Below are 15,564 nucleotides of genomic sequence, written 5' to 3' on the forward strand. Positions count from 1 at the left end.
TTTGTTCTAGAGATTTAAAGTCCAATCGTCTAACGGAAGTGCCCGACTTAAAAAACTGTCACGACCTTCGGGTTTTGTAAGTATGTGGAGATATTTACTGTTACATTATTTTTCAGTTGTAAATTTTTTCTTGTTACGCAATAATCAACAATTAAGCAAAAACTTCTTTCTAAATAATCTTAAATTTTTCTCTCTTATTTTTTTTTTATTTTCTTATATAATTAAAAGTAAAATTTAAATTAGGAAGAAAAATAATAATTTTTAATTAAAAAGACAATTAAATTTTAATGGAAATTTAAATACTTAATTGTGCATATAATTCTACTCCTAATTCCGAATTGTAATTCCAAATTCTAATTATAATGCTGATTATAATTCTAATTCTAAAATTCTAATTCCGAATTCTAATTCCGAATTCTAATTCTAATACTACTTTCAATTCTAATAATACTTTCAATTCTAATACTACTTTCAATTCTAATTCTAATTCTACTTCTAATTCCGAATTCTAATTATAATATAATATTCTAATTCTAAATTCTAATGCCAATTCCAATTTCTAATTCTAATTTTAACTCCAAACTCTAATTCTAATTTAATTTATAATTCTAATTACAATTTTATTAATGTCAAATTCTAATTTTAATTCTAATTCTAATTATAATTTTGATTCAAATTCTAGCACCAATTCCAAATTGTAATTCTAATTTGATTTATAGTTTTCATATTCTAATTCTAATTTCAATTATAATTCTAATTTAATTTATAATTTGTTAATATTCTCGATAATTTATATAAATTATGTAAATAATTGTAAATTTATAAATAATTTTGAATTTTATTCCGTCTTTTAGAGATTTAACGAGCAATATGATTTCATCTTTATATGGAAAGCCTTTCGAGGGCCTGAGTAACGTTCACGATTTACTTTTATCAAATAATAATGTAAAAATTATTCCACACGATGCTTTCGCAGGATTAAATCGTTTACAAGTTTTGTAAGTATTTCCAAAGACAATATTTTTAGAAAAAACAAACCAATCTAACTCAATTTTAGCAGATTTCACTATACTTTATTAATAAAAATAAATACTATTATAATAATTATTATTATTTAAGTACAATAATAATAATTATTATTAATAACATTTCGTTACTAATGAGTATTTAGTTAATTAATTAATTAACATTTTTTGCTTTTTTTTCAAGTCCCTGAATTAAGCGTCGAAAACGGAGATTATAGAGATAAAAAAATCACTAATTGCACTTCTCTTATTTTCCTAGGGAAATAAAGAAGTACTTTTTTAAACTTAAAAACTTGGGAGAATTTTTTCCCAATTCTCTTTGGTTTTTATTTTTAAAAATAATAAACATTTTCCGACGCTAAAATTACAAGGACTTTATTATTCCGACTAATAAAATTAATAATTTGACATTATTTTTAGAGACTTAGAAAGTAACTATATCGAATACATTCATCCCGATGCATTTAAGGAGATAAAACATTTGGAAGACTTGTGAGTAATTTTCTCCCTTCAATAGAAAGAAAATGATAAATTTATCTTCGTTTTATATAATATATAAATCATAAAACTAAAAGTCATATAAGCTGAAATTTTCTTTTTTCTTGCAGAAACTTGGGAAACAATATTTTTCCAACATTGCCAATAGCAGGTCTCGCTGGTCTACTGCATTTGAAAACATTTAATAATCCTGAATTAAGGGAATTTCCATCACCGGAAAAATTTCCCAAAGTCAAAACAATGGTATTATCGTACGCTTATCATTGTTGTTCATTTTTGTCAATTGAATTAGAAGAAAGTATAACGAAAATTCCAGTCGAGGAATCAGTTCTATTTCCCACTGACAATGAATTTGATATGAGCCTTTGGAATTCGAGTTTAACAGACGTCTGGCCTCAACTACGTGAGTAGATTGAATTTTTTTTTGTACAACTATTTTTAAAAAAATAACTTTTAATCGATTATAAATTTTTAAAAACTTTTAAAAGTAAAAATTTTCTAATCTATTTCGTTTTCAAGTAAACCAGTTTTTTTAGTGTATTTAACATTTTCTATTTAATTTTTATGTATTTCATGAAAATAAAACCTAAAGAAAAAATTAAAAACTAAATTTATAATTCTTCCATGAAATACAAAAAAATTTTCCCTATATTCTTCATTTTTATGCAACAATTTTTAGACTAACCATCTTTGATTTCCAACTAACAATTAACCAATAATCATCAATATTAAATTTGAAATCGAAGATTAATATTTCTCTAGTGAAAATTTTAAAACGATGAATGTGCTTTTCTCTTTTCTGTCGCTTCTCAATGATTTATGATTCCCTCTTTATCGTGTGGTCTACTACAAGTTTAAAATTTCTCAAACTTTGCTCTTGCTTTCACTTCCAAAACACTGAAATGCTGCAAATAGTTCACTATTTAAAAAAAAGAATCGCGGAAATTTTTAAAAAATTTTCTCAGAAAAGAAGAGAAGACATATTCTAAAACGGTTTTGGGTTTGTAGAAACAAAAAAAAAAAAAAAGAAAAGTTTTTATGTTCAACCACAAGACTTTGCAGCACTGAAGTGATAAAATTTTCTAGATAACTTGAGCAGCAAATTTGGATCACAAATAAATGAACTTCTGGATAACTTTGGTTCAGATTTTACGTATCCGGGAAATTTGCCCTCGTACGTCGATGACTACTTTGAGGAACACGATGGACGAACGCTACTCAGTCAAAATATGCATTCTCAGCAGATTCAGTGTTTACCACAACCTGGTGAGTACATTAGAATTTGACAACCAAATAAATTTTTCATATATGACAAATATAAAGAATAATTAACACAGGCAAACAAAAAAATAAAAGTGGTCGGTTTATCGAACCAGACCTACATGTCTTATAGTATTTTTACCCGCTGAAAACGAATATAAAGTCAGAATTGCTCCATCACCCTCTGTTTTTTTAAATCGAAAAACTACCCTTAATGTACAAATTCAAAGTTTAAAGTAAAAAAAAATTAAATAACAGATTGTGTTGCAAACCAGAACAATAAATCTATGCACTTCTCTTATAACAACTCAGAAACAATGTCAGAATTGTTCCATCACCCTCTGTTTTTTTAAATCGAAAAAACTACCCTTAAATGTACAAATTCAAAATTGAAAGTAAAGAAAAATGAAATAAAAGATTACAGGGTGCGTCTAGCGTTCGGGAAATGCGTGAAAAGCGGGAATTGTACGGGAAATTTTTTGGTGCGGGAAATGTAACGGAATATACGGGATTTTTTTCAGCCACTGGAAATTTTAAGCACAGGAATCAAACTAGATCCTGTTTAAATACCGTAAAAGAAAGTTTTTTTTTAAAAAAGGTCCGAAATATTTTTGAAAAAGTACGAAAAACCCGTAAATTGTACGATATGATTTGGAGAATTTTTGAGAAGTTACAAATTATTGCAGAATTTCAATTATTTTTAAAAGTAATTACATTCTTCGCAGAAATTCAATTATGTTTCAAAATTTTGAAAGATTCTCGTCAAAATTTCAATTATCTTTATAAATAATAAAGTTCTTCTCCGAAATTCAATTATTTTCAACAATTTTATTGCATGAATTTTTATAAATAATTGAATATTGAAATGTTTGCAAATTAATGACCTTAAGAATTTGAATTTTTCATATTTTTAATTAACAATTCTGTAGAATTAATTGTTTTCAAAAAGTTTAATTGAATATTTTTTAAAAATTATTTTATTTTCTAATATAATATATTTAATTGAAGAATAGTCGAAAAATAAATTCTTTAACTGGTTCGAGCCTTGTAACCATATAAAATTATTTACATAAATTTATCTTATAAATATATATAAATCTTCAAAATTTTCGCGCTCTTCGCTAGACACCCACAGTTAAATTTTATGGGTGTTAAAATTTTAATACTTACCAATTTATTGAAAAAATAAGACTTTTGATATAAAAATGTAACAATTAGATTACTTTCTTATGATGTATAGGCGTTTTTTATAACAAAATTTAAAAATAATGGAATAATATACCTACGCAAAAAAATTCGGGAATTTTGTATAAAACTGGAAATGTACGGTAATTTTATTTTATGTTTTTACTGGACACCCTGGATTTAGCTTTCGAGTACGTAGGATATTTTAAAAATATTAATTTTTGTGTATTTGGCAGCTGTTTGATGAAAAAAGTCAATTTTTAGAGCGAAATTTTTTCAAAATATATATTGCCAAAAAAACAAACAAACCAAAAAAAAATCCGCTACGTACTCGAAAGCATTAGTAAATGACGAACAAAAAAAACTTTGGCTAAATTGAATCCGATCAAAACTGTTCTGGCTAGACTGCCCACCGTTTTGAAAAATGTCATTTCGAGAAAAACGCATTTAAACTTATGTAATGTGAAAACATGAAAAATGAAACCACTGTTAATCTACGATGTCTGCACCATATAAGTGACTTTCTACATTAATATTTCCTTCATTTACATCCTTTAGAGCAATTTGAAGCTGCCTTCAGTATTCTTGAGCTGCTACGATAAAAGAAAAAATAGCCAATGGCGCTAAAAAGAACTCGAAGCGCTCTTGGACACCTTTTACAGATTTCGATTTTTTTCACATAAAATAACTTCGAAATTACTTCTTATGATATAATTTCTATTCTACACCTCATAAAGTATCGTTTAAGCAAAAAAAAAATAAAATCAATTTTTTTTCGGGTCAAAGGTGTCACTCTCCCTTAAGGGTAGTTTTTTTATATAAAAAAAATTGGTGGGTGATGAAGCAATTCCGATGCTTTTTAGAGTTGTTAAAATATAAATACTGAAATATAGGCTTCCGTTAAAAAATTTTAGGGTAAAGTTAATCTTTTTTTTATTTTTTCCTTTCAAGTCTGAGTTTATCCTCTTAAGGGTAGTTTTTTTAATTTATACAAAAAATTGGAGTGTTTTTGAGTTGTTGTAAGAAAAGTACTCAAATTATTATTATAAATTATTATTATTATCAATATTATATTATATAAATTATTATTATTATTATATTATTCTCGCTACATTCTACTATTCTCGACAACATTTTTTAGTTAATTTTTACAATTTTATTTTTAATTAAAAATTGATAATAATTAATGTCTACTTAATTTAATAAAATTAAAACTCACATTTTTTAGTTAATTGTATTTTAAATTAAATAGAATAAGAGATTTATTAAATAGTATGAAAGGTTAAAAGGTATAACCTGAAAAAGGTATGGAATTTAGAACCAGTAAACAATTTTTGTACTAACAACTGTTAGTAAACAGAAGATAAAGTTCGCTCAAAAAGTAATTTTTCATCTTCTGACTTCTGCTGATTATCGGCTGTGGTTACTTTTTATGAATTGTGAATTAAATTAATTTCGATGACCCAGATATTATAATTGGAATTGTTCTAGCAATAGTTTGGGAACAGTAAAAAATTTTTGACTAACAATTGTTAGTAAACAGAAGATAAAATTCGCTCAAAAAAATATTTTTTCATCTCCAGCTGATTATCGGCTGTGGCTACTTTTTATTAATTGTGAATTAAATAAAAATGTCCAAGACACTGTATTTCTTCCCACTGTTCATATTTTTTTTCCTGACCATTCAACTGTCATTTGATCAATTAAGGCATTAGCTCAGATTTTAAAAAAAGAACCTTTTTCTGAAGTGTTTATATATTGGAGTTTAGTTTTGTCTAACATCAGAGATTGGAACAAAACTGCAGTTTTGTTCCAATCTTAATTGATGTCATGACATCAATTTCTGTCTTAAAATCTTTATTAAAATTTACTTACCATTAAAATTCCCTTAGGTCCGTTTCTGCCCTGCGAGGATTTGTTCGACTGGTGGACGCTGCGATGTGGCGTGTGGGTTGTCTTCCTCTTCGCTCTGCTTGGAAATGGAACCGTTGTCTTCGTGTTAATCTTCTCCCGCAGCAAAATGGATGTTCCCAGATTTCTCGTCTGTAATTTGGCTGCTGCTGACTTCTTCATGGGCATCTACCTGGGTGAGAAAAGAACATTTATTATTTGTTTGCATTTCGAACTGTTAAAGGGCTAAATCGTATTAAACTAGAATTCTCAAGTTTTTATCTAGAGAAAAGGATTTCGCACTTTTTGGAATTTAGAATTTGGGAGGAAAGTCTAATGACTTTCCTCTCAAACTCTAAATTCGAAAAAGTGTGAATATTGGGAAAATGATTTCAGGTTTGTTGGCTGTGGTGGACGCGTCGACTCTGGGTGAATTTCGAAAGTACGCCATCCCGTGGCAAATGTCAGCCGGATGTCAATTGGCAGGATTTCTGGGAGTCCTCAGCTCTGAATTGAGTGTCTACACACTGGCGGTGATAACTCTCGAGCGAAACTACGCAATCACTCACGCAATGCACTTGAATAAACGTCTCTCCTTGAAGCACGCGGGTTACATAATGACTGTAGGTTGGGGTTTCGCTCTGTCAATGGCAACACTACCACTCCTCGGGGTCTCGGATTATCGAAAATTCGCCATATGTCTTCCATTTGAAACGACCGGCACTGCATCGCTCAGCTACGTGGTCTTCCTGATGCTGATCAATGGAGTCGCCTTTCTCATTCTAATGGGTTGCTATTTGAAGATGTACTGCGCAATTCGTGGTTCCCAGGCGTGGAATTCCAATGATTCGAGAATAGCCAAACGAATGGCACTCTTGGTCTTCACAGATTTCCTCTGTTGGTCGCCAATTGCCTTCTTCTCTCTAACAGCAGCCTTTGGACTTCAACTCGTCTCTTTGGGTCAGGCAAAAGTTTTTGCTGTCTTTATCCTTCCACTAAATTCCTGTTGTAATCCATTTCTCTACGCGATACTCACAAAACAATTCAAAAAGGATTGTGTCCTCATCTGCAAGGCTATTGAGGAGTCCAGAGTCACCAGAGGAATCGGCAGGTGTAGACACAGTTCAAATTTCAGTAATCGTCAAACACCGGCTCATACAAACAGTCTTGTCGATAGACACTCGAGGGAGAATCCACCGCAATGTGTTTGCGGTTCGAGAATTGTGAATCGCAATCAGTGCACTGGTCGATGGTGGGGTGCAAAACTTCTTTTACCATGTTCGAGAAATCAACGACAACGTCATGTGAGGAGCGATCAGTACGCCTATCAGATTGCCGAAATCCAACAGAAGCAACATAAACGTGCCTGTTCCGTTTCATCAAGCGAGAATTACTCATCATCCAGATCCGACTCCTGGAGGCAGGCTCATCATTGTGGAATTCCTTTGAGGTACTTCTTTCGTTTCCATAATTCCCGAATTATAAACATTTTCTGGATTTATTATATGTAAAAAAATAGTTTTGTAATTTTAATCAGAAATTATCCCATTCAGATTACTAGATCCGAACAGAAGAGCCTCATCATGGCTGATAACGAGAAAACCATCTCAGGATTCGAACTTAAGTTCATCACGTAATGATTCGTCGGGATCGGGAACGACAGCAAGTACGAGCACGTGGCGAATGTCTAGGTCGAGCGCATCTCTTGAATTAAATTGCCGAAGTACTCAACGTCCACCAAGACCGAAACCCCGATTGACGAGGCAATTAGCTTTCCAGGAACCTGATCCACCCGGTTCTCCTGGGAGACTTGCCGTTAGATTACTTGCCACTATTCCCTCGGCGGCTGAAATGAGCGATCAGCAAGAAGAGGAAAATGCTCTCGCAAACGAGACACCTGAATCTTGAGTTTCTCATCATTAGAGACGATGATAATTTTGAAGACTGTCATTATATACTCAAACTTCTTTAGACTTTTCTCTCTAGAATTAATTTCTTCCCTTTTTCGAGAAAATCAGAAAATGGTCCGTTTTTCCGGATTCCGGAAATTTTATCCGTTTCAAATGTTCCAAAAAGTTACCACGAATGTATATTAATTTAATTCATGATTTTGATTCAAAAGGAATTTTAAAAGTATCTTTTGTGTTCGTTTTTGTGTTTCGTAACAGCATGGAGGAAAATGGAGTGTTAAAGTAATTATCCAGTGGGTTAAGTTCTACTACATTCAGACATTAAATTTAAACTTTCCTAGAGGGAAAATTAAATTAGCAAAGAGGGAAAAGTTACCTTTCTAAATAGATGACATCGCTATCTTGATAATTGAACAATTTTAAAGAGGAAACAAACTACACTCTTTACATTTGGGGTTATGTTGAAAATTTCATTTTTCCAAATTTGTCACTTATTAGGTTAGTTGACAATAGTTTTAACACTAAATTTATTATTCAGTTGCTTTTATTAGCGAAAGCAATTTTTACAGAAGTTGCTATAGTTTCTGTCAGCTCCCCCACAGCACCGAAACTTTCCTAAAAATTTATTAAATATTTACTTGCAATGTTCGGAATATGTAATGGCAATGTTTATTGAAAGTTGTGTAAAGATTTAAATGTCCCGATTAAATAAATGTTTAGCGCGAAACTTTCCTGAACATTTAAATTACATTTTCGCCTAATTATAATTATAATTATAATCGGGACATTTAAATCGTTACAAAACTTTCAATAAACATTGCAATTATATATTCCGAACATTGCAAGTAAATATTTAATAAATTTTTAGGGAAGTTTCGGTGCTTTGGGGGTAGTATTACTACCATTTGGGTGTCATGGTGAATGCGTAAATGCGATAGTCATAATGCGTCATATTTTTAAATTTATGTATAAAAACAAAACTTTTATATTGCGATTATTGAAAAATAGAAATAATGAAAACTACAAACCTAAGGAATAAGTAAAAATTGGTGCTGCAAATAACAAAAATTTATAGGTTATATGTTTAAAATCTTTCTCCAGAGTGCATTTTTTTACCTTCTTAAATGACTTTAGGCGTTGCCGACTGTCAGAACAACAAATAATCGTCACTTCGTTATTAATTTTTCACAAATTATACTTTTTTATAAGACAAAAAAATACCACATTTAACACTTCAATTTCCTCCATGACACATGAACAAGAATGGCGCGCGCACAGTATAAATGAAGGTTGTCTCATTTTTGATTGGTCGTCAATTATACAGTTTTCATATAGTAACCAATCAAAAATGCGAAACAACCTGATTTTTCTCCAGCCAAATTGGAATAACAATAACAATAATAAAAAATTTCACTTTTTGTCACTTTCTCTTTCTCTCACACGTGAGATGTATAATATGTATTTGAAAGTGAATGGACAAAAGAAGTGATATATTATAAATATTGCAATTTTTTTTCCTTTATTTTACGTATTAAGATTTAAAATTCCGCGGCAATGAAAATACTCATTCACTATGAAATAATATATTTTGCATATATATATTTATAAACTTATATACGTATAATTTTAGTAAAATTAACTAACAATTATAATTACAAATATGGGAAAACAGAAGGCATTAAAAGCATTGAAATCGTAAGACATATAAGAGGTAAAAATTTTTGACATGAGATAGAAAAAAATGGAAGATAGTTCTGTTCTTTTCTCTCTCGTTCTTAAGACTTACGATATTAATGTGCTTTAGGCCTAAACCTGAGGGCTTACCAAAGACAAAAAAATAATCATTAAATTCTATTTAAAATATATTTATATATTGTCTCTACTCAAAATAATGGTTTTCTTTTTATGAGAAACTTTTTTTTTTAAATAAAAAATTTGCATTTATATAATATACTAGAATATAAGAAGAGTAATGTATATAAAGTATTGTAAATTTTTAAGATAAATAAGTAATAAGAATTTTTCCACCTTCAATTTTTTATATTATATTGTTTAATAATATACGTGATATAGTAATATTATTAAAATCAGATTTTTATAATTATAATTTTATTTTTTATCAATTGGAATGTGTTTTTTATTATTAAACCATATTGAAAATAGTTATTACTTGAGATGGTAATTTCAAAAGGTCTTTTTTTACTTTTTTTAAATAATTTTTTAAATAATTTCCTTTCATATAGCCGAAGCGTTTTTACCACCAAAACTCACATTTTAAAAAATATGTTCATTTTATTTAAAAAAATCAGAAAGTTTACGTTTATCAAAATATCGAAAATAAATTTAAAAAAAAATTTCGTTGAAGGTGGATTATTTTTAAAATATGTTGATATTAGAAAAATGTAACTTCATTTTTTTAAACGACTAATATATATACATTTAGAAATATTTTATATTTATTGCGATTAGATAAGAAAAAAAAGCCGTAGAAAACTTTTTATTGTAATAATAAGAGGCTGTTAATTGTTAATTTAGTACATATAATAATAGTAAATTGCAAATTAGTTCCTAGTGTATTTATTCAGTCGAAATGATTTTAGAGTATATTATATAATATTTCGTCAGTATTTAGTCGAATATGTCATGAAAAAAATTATAGTATAGAATTTGATGTAAAAAGAAAAAAAATTAATTTCTGTAAATATTGAAAAATTCGATATTTTTACGTGCCTTGTATTTAAAAAAACTGAAATCTAAAAATATTTATTTCTCTCGCCAAAAGTTTGTATTAACGTTTTCTCAAATTTTAAGAAAAAGCAAATCTTGTAAAATTTTCCTACAAATAATAATAATAATACAATAATAATATTATTTGTAGGAAAATATTAAGAATATTATATAAATATTAAAAAAAAAAAACATTTATACAGATACGAAAATATTAATAATGGAATTTTTCAAACAAATAAAAAATAATCGTTTTTAACAAAATTTTATTTACTTAAAAACAAGATGAAAAAATATTCTTATTTAACAAAATATCTTTGTTTTAAATTTTAAATTCAAAAGTTTGAAATTGAAAATTATATAAATTCATTTACCTTGTCAATAAAAAAATAGTTTGTAAATTCAAAATTCCATTATTTTTATATAGTTATTCAAAAACTATTTTGTTTATAACGAAAAGTATAGCAAAATTTTATTGTTATTAATTTTAATTATAATTTCTTTTTTAAGAAAATAAAGTGCAAAATAGTTAAAGACGAGTGAAAAATGAGTATTATTACATAATGTACAGTATATAAGAGTAATTTATAAAAATTATAATCCCGTATATGTAACATTTCCCGTTATAAATTTCTAAGTCAAATTAGCTGTACTTTTATTATTATTAAACATCATATTGTAATGTCAACTATTCAAAAAATATACTGATCTTATTTTTCAAGAAAAATGTCCGTTAAATTTTTTATTGTACACATAATATACTAAAGACAAAATTAAAAACAATTTTATTTTAATTAATTAAACATTATATTATAATTATAATTAATATTAATTATTTAAATTAATTATAATTATAATTATTATAATTAATAATTATAATTATAATTATTATAATTAATAATTATAATTGATAATATGTAATTTTAATTATTCATATTGTAATTAATAGATATTATTATTTTTATTATTAATGTTATCAGAATTAATATTATTATTATTATTATTATAAAACTGTTTTCATAACATTTTAAATCACATTATAAGTTTAGATTTTTCCCGCGCGAACCGTTAAATCTGTGACGCATGCGTGGCGGTAAAATTAGTTCCGAGTTTGTCTACTAGAGAGCGAAAGTTACTGGTCAAGTAAATTTGTTGTATTTGTTAACTTGCTCTGTAATTTTTTTAATTTTAGTAAAAAATTAGTGACTATTTTGTTTACAATAACAATATATCGAAAATTTTGTAACTATTGTTTCATATTTGTAAATAATTGTCCATTAATAAAGTGTTTTTAACTCAAGTGACTTATTCTTAAAAATCAATCACATTTTCTAACCTCAAAAAATGTCTGACGAGGAATTCGAAGCTGACGAGTAAGTTATTTCATTATTCGTTTTTTTTTTGCAATTAGATATTTCGCTGGCTTGGAGAAAAACTGTGCCATTTCAAGAATTCGTTATAAACAATACCAATTCAAAAGTTTGTTATAAAACATATCATTTCGATGAAGATCTATAAAATTGTTGAACTGAAGAATTCTTAATGATTAGCAAGCAATTGTTTTTAATTAATAGAAACCTTTGTTTTTTTTTAGTATCGCTGACGATTTTGAGGATGATATTGAATTGGAGAATAAGGAGGATGAAGGAGAAACTTTTGAATTACTTACCGCAGGAGGAGAAGATGGTTCTGGAGGTGTTGAAACGTCGAAACGAATAACAACAAAATATATGACAAAGTAAGTAAATTTATAGGGTAAACGTACCAATTGTCGAGGATTTATCTATTTTTCGAGTTTGGCAGATATGAAACCTTTTAGAAACGTTCCTCGAACGTAAATGTTTTTAAACGCACCTTTAAATAAAAGTAATCTAAACATAACCTCAAATTTACATTTAACACACATAATTGAGGAGTAAGTTTTCAAAACCTGATAAATCCAAATTTTGTAATTTCGAAAAATTTAAACAAATGACAATTCTCATATAACCATTACAATTAACTTTAATGTAAAAAAATTGTAATAAATTATTCATTTTTGAATATTTTTTTTTATTTAAAACGCTTGTAAAACGTATTTAAACGTTTGTAATTAAAGTCTATTGTAATAAGGGAATTTAAAGGTTTTGGTAGTTTCTTCTAATAAAAAAATTTAAATTATCCTAAAAATCATCAAGGTTAGGCCAAAATATTTTTTAATTTTAAATTTAAAATTCTCTGGTACAGTACATTTTTTTTTCTTAAATTGAACAATAATAAATCGATTTTTAGGAATTTTAATATTTTGAATATGTGTTTATCTGAATTTTTTTGAAAAATGGATTTATCAACTTTTGAAAAATTGCTAAAAAAATAATTTAAATATTCCAAAAAATTATTTTTAAGGTAATTTTTTGTGAGGAATCCAATGGTCATAAAATAAAATCGGTCAGAAAATATTTTAACCCTTTTTGAATTTTTATTTTATTGAACAATTTTGTAGATTTTGAAATGCATGCGTAATTTTGTAGTTAATATACATATATATATGTTTTTGAATCCAGAAAAAAATTTATTTTCATAACTTTTGAAGCATTTTTTCGAAAAAAATCTTTGTTCTTAGGCTGAAAATACTAAAAAAAATATTATTATTATTATTCAATTTTTTTATTTGAAAATTCATTTGTTTATTTTTGTAACTAATTTCAGATCATAATTTTTATAAAGATATGGGTGATTCTCCCGAAATACTCCTTTTTGTGAGTTACAAACAGAAAAGAAAAAAAATTATTATTTATGGATTAATGCAGTCAATTATATTGAGCTTTCAAAAATCTACCACCTCTATAGCATGATCATGCTAACTTTTAGCTTTTAAACTATATATTTTAAATTAAAATTTTCAAAAAAATTAAGAGGTTAAAATTTGGCGCCGGCGTTTTTTATTATATATATTTTTCTATTTACAAAAAATTATTTAAAAATTATAATTTATTAATATTATCTATAAATTTTATAGATTTTGAAATACTTACAGTTATCAAAAATCTCTTTAAACAATTGTCAAAAATTATTTTTCATACATTTTAGGTTCACTTTTCACTGGCAGTTTGTAAACAACCGACAATCATATCAATTTTTAATTTTTATTCAAAAAAGTGAGAGGAATGACGGGTGAGAGGAATGACGATTTCAACATTTTTTAATTTTATTTAATTGACAAATAATTTTCCTCCAGCTTAGAATGCCCTATCATGTTTATAAAGGATAACTTTATGTGAAAAAAATTTGCGATCAATTTATATATATTAATATTGTTTTTATTAGGGGTGAGAGGAATGACGCTTTAGGTTGTGAATCTCTGCTTATGTCTCAATTTTAATTTTTTTAACGCAAAATAATGACATTTTTTAAAAAGTAACTTAAGAAATTAATATTAGAGATGTTAATTTAAATATTGATCACAATAATTAATCAATATCTCTACCCACAGCAAAAATATTGGATAATATTAAACGAGTGAGAGGAATGACGCGGTACTACATGACAAATTTCATTTTCTATATTTAAAAAAACTACACGACATATTTTATTTTTATTTTTGAAAATTATTCTTAAATATCATAACTTTTAGAAAAAATTAATAAAGTACCAATTTTCATGTTTTAAATAATTGTTTTACCTATTGAAAAAATGAAAAGCACTTAGATGACAGGTTAGAAAATCGATTTTGAGGTAGTAAAATATTTTAAAAATGTATTAAACAATAAAATTTTACAACTTTTTCTTGCAGAACATTTAGAAAAAGTGATAAAATAGGGAAATATGACTTGGTATTTTCCCAAATGATTATAATTATTTAGAAAATCTTGATTACATGCAAAATAAGATTTTTTGGAGAATCACCCATATAAAAAATATGATAAAATTATGGTCTGAAATTAGTTAGAAAAATAAAGAAAAATAAATTTTCAAATAAAAGAATTGAATAACAATAATAGTATTTTTTTTAGCATTTTCATCCTAAAAGCAAAATTCAAAATCTACCAATTTTTCAGTATAAAATCAAAATTCAAAAAGGTTCAAAATATTTTCTGACATATTTTATTTTTTGACCATTGAATTCCTTATAGAAAATTACCTTAAAAATAATTCTGTAAAATATTTAAATTATTTTCTTGGTATAATTAAAAATATCGATGAATCCTTCTCATAAAATTTTTCATAATTTAGGGTACTTGTATTTTAAAAATTTAAATTAATAAATATTTCTTTAAACAGGTACGAGAGAGCTCGAGTTTTAGGAACGCGAGCCCTGCAAATTGCAATGTGCGCTCCGGTTATGGTCGAATTAGAAGGAGAAACTGATCCATTACAAATTGCAATGAAGGAATTAAAGCAGAGAAAAATTCCAATTATCATTCGTCGCTTTTTACCTGATAACAGTTATGAAGATTGGGGTATTGACGAACTAATTATAACTGATCTTTAGAAAAGAAAACATAATTTTAAGTTAACTTTTAAATTTAAGATCCATTCCGACAGTGAGAATATGTTTATAATTTTTGTAGACACAAAATAAATATTTAGTTTAAATATATTTAAATAAACTTTGTTTAGAATTTAATTTTTTCTCGTCTTATTCTTCACGCTCAATAATTAATTTTAAAAAAGTATCAAAAAGTAGATTAATTTTAACGAATAAACAAAATTGTTTTAGTCGATTCACAAAAATTTGATTAAAATTAAAATCTTTTAAAATTTAGTTATTTCTAAAAGAAATTTTAAATCAATTCTTCATTAGATAGTTCGACTGAAATTCAACTATTTAAATACAAAAATAAATAATATGTTGAATAATTGAATGTTTCTTAAAATTTAATTATAAAGAATTTATCAATTTTTAAAAAAATAATTCTATTTCTGAGAAGAATTTTATTATTTATAAAAATCATTGAATTTTTGGGAAGAATTTTATTAAAATTTTTCAAAGTAGGTAATTAAATTCTTGAGAAGAATTTTATTATATTTATGCGAAAATAATTGTATAGTATTCTTGCCTGGGATTTTATTTAAATTTTTATAAATAA

General features: G+C 26.6%; 2 protein-coding genes and 1 long non-coding RNA gene across 4 annotated transcripts in view; 2 read left to right on the forward strand and 1 right to left on the reverse strand.

Moving 5' to 3' along the window:
• The window catches only part of LOC122498487, a 139,961-nt gene extending 133,996 nt beyond the window's left edge, over positions 1-5,965 (reverse strand). Inside the window, exon 1 of the long non-coding RNA XR_006301233.1 lies at positions 5,844-5,965. This is a non-coding gene — a long non-coding RNA (uncharacterized LOC122498487). The remainder of the gene's footprint in view (positions 1-5,843) is intronic.
• The window catches only part of LOC122498482 (lutropin-choriogonadotropic hormone receptor), a 71,431-nt gene extending 62,949 nt beyond the window's left edge, over positions 1-8,482 (forward strand). The window contains exons 7-14 of one of the 2 annotated variants that reach the window (XM_043606231.1): positions 11-76; positions 855-998; positions 1,446-1,517; positions 1,634-1,926; positions 2,610-2,789; positions 5,861-6,055; positions 6,255-7,308; positions 7,412-8,482. In XM_043606231.1, the coding sequence (XP_043462166.1) occupies positions 11-76; positions 855-998; positions 1,446-1,517; positions 1,634-1,926; positions 2,610-2,789; positions 5,861-6,055; positions 6,255-7,308; positions 7,412-7,766 (2,359 nt within the window). In that variant the 3' untranslated portion in view covers positions 7,767-8,482. The remainder of the gene's footprint in view (positions 1-10; positions 77-854; positions 999-1,445; positions 1,518-1,633; positions 1,927-2,609; positions 2,790-5,860; positions 6,056-6,254; positions 7,309-7,411) is intronic. The other variant, XM_043606233.1, reaches the window with a different exon arrangement.
• Positions 8,483-11,613: 3,131 nt separating this feature from the next.
• Positions 11,614-15,101, forward strand: LOC122498439 (DNA-directed RNA polymerases I, II, and III subunit RPABC2). The gene is made up of 3 exons (XM_043606161.1): positions 11,614-11,868; positions 12,090-12,233; positions 14,756-15,101. The coding sequence occupies exons 1-3, from the start codon at positions 11,840-11,842 to the stop codon at positions 14,964-14,966; spliced, it is 384 nt and encodes a 127-aa protein (XP_043462096.1). The 5' UTR covers positions 11,614-11,839; the 3' UTR covers positions 14,967-15,101.
• Positions 15,102-15,564: the final 463 nt, after the last annotated feature.

Source organism: Leptopilina heterotoma, unplaced genomic scaffold, assembly GCF_015476425.1.
Source record: "Leptopilina heterotoma isolate Lh14 unplaced genomic scaffold, ASM1547642v1 Lhet_15, whole genome shotgun sequence".
In the NCBI taxonomy this organism is placed as follows: Eukaryota; Metazoa; Arthropoda; class Insecta; order Hymenoptera; family Figitidae; genus Leptopilina; species Leptopilina heterotoma.

Bases quoted from the DNA above. Each gene is read 5' to 3' on its own strand.
- LOC122498439 (XM_043606161.1), top strand. From the start codon at position 11,840: ATGTCTGACGAGGAATTCGAAGCTGACGA. The intron at 11,869-12,089 runs GTAAGTTATTTC...GTTTTTTTTTAG, and splicing joins GAGGAATTCGAAGCTGACGA to TATCGCTGACGATTTTGAGG. The intron at 12,234-14,755 runs GTAAGTAAATTT...TTCTTTAAACAG, and splicing joins ACAACAAAATATATGACAAA to GTACGAGAGAGCTCGAGTTT.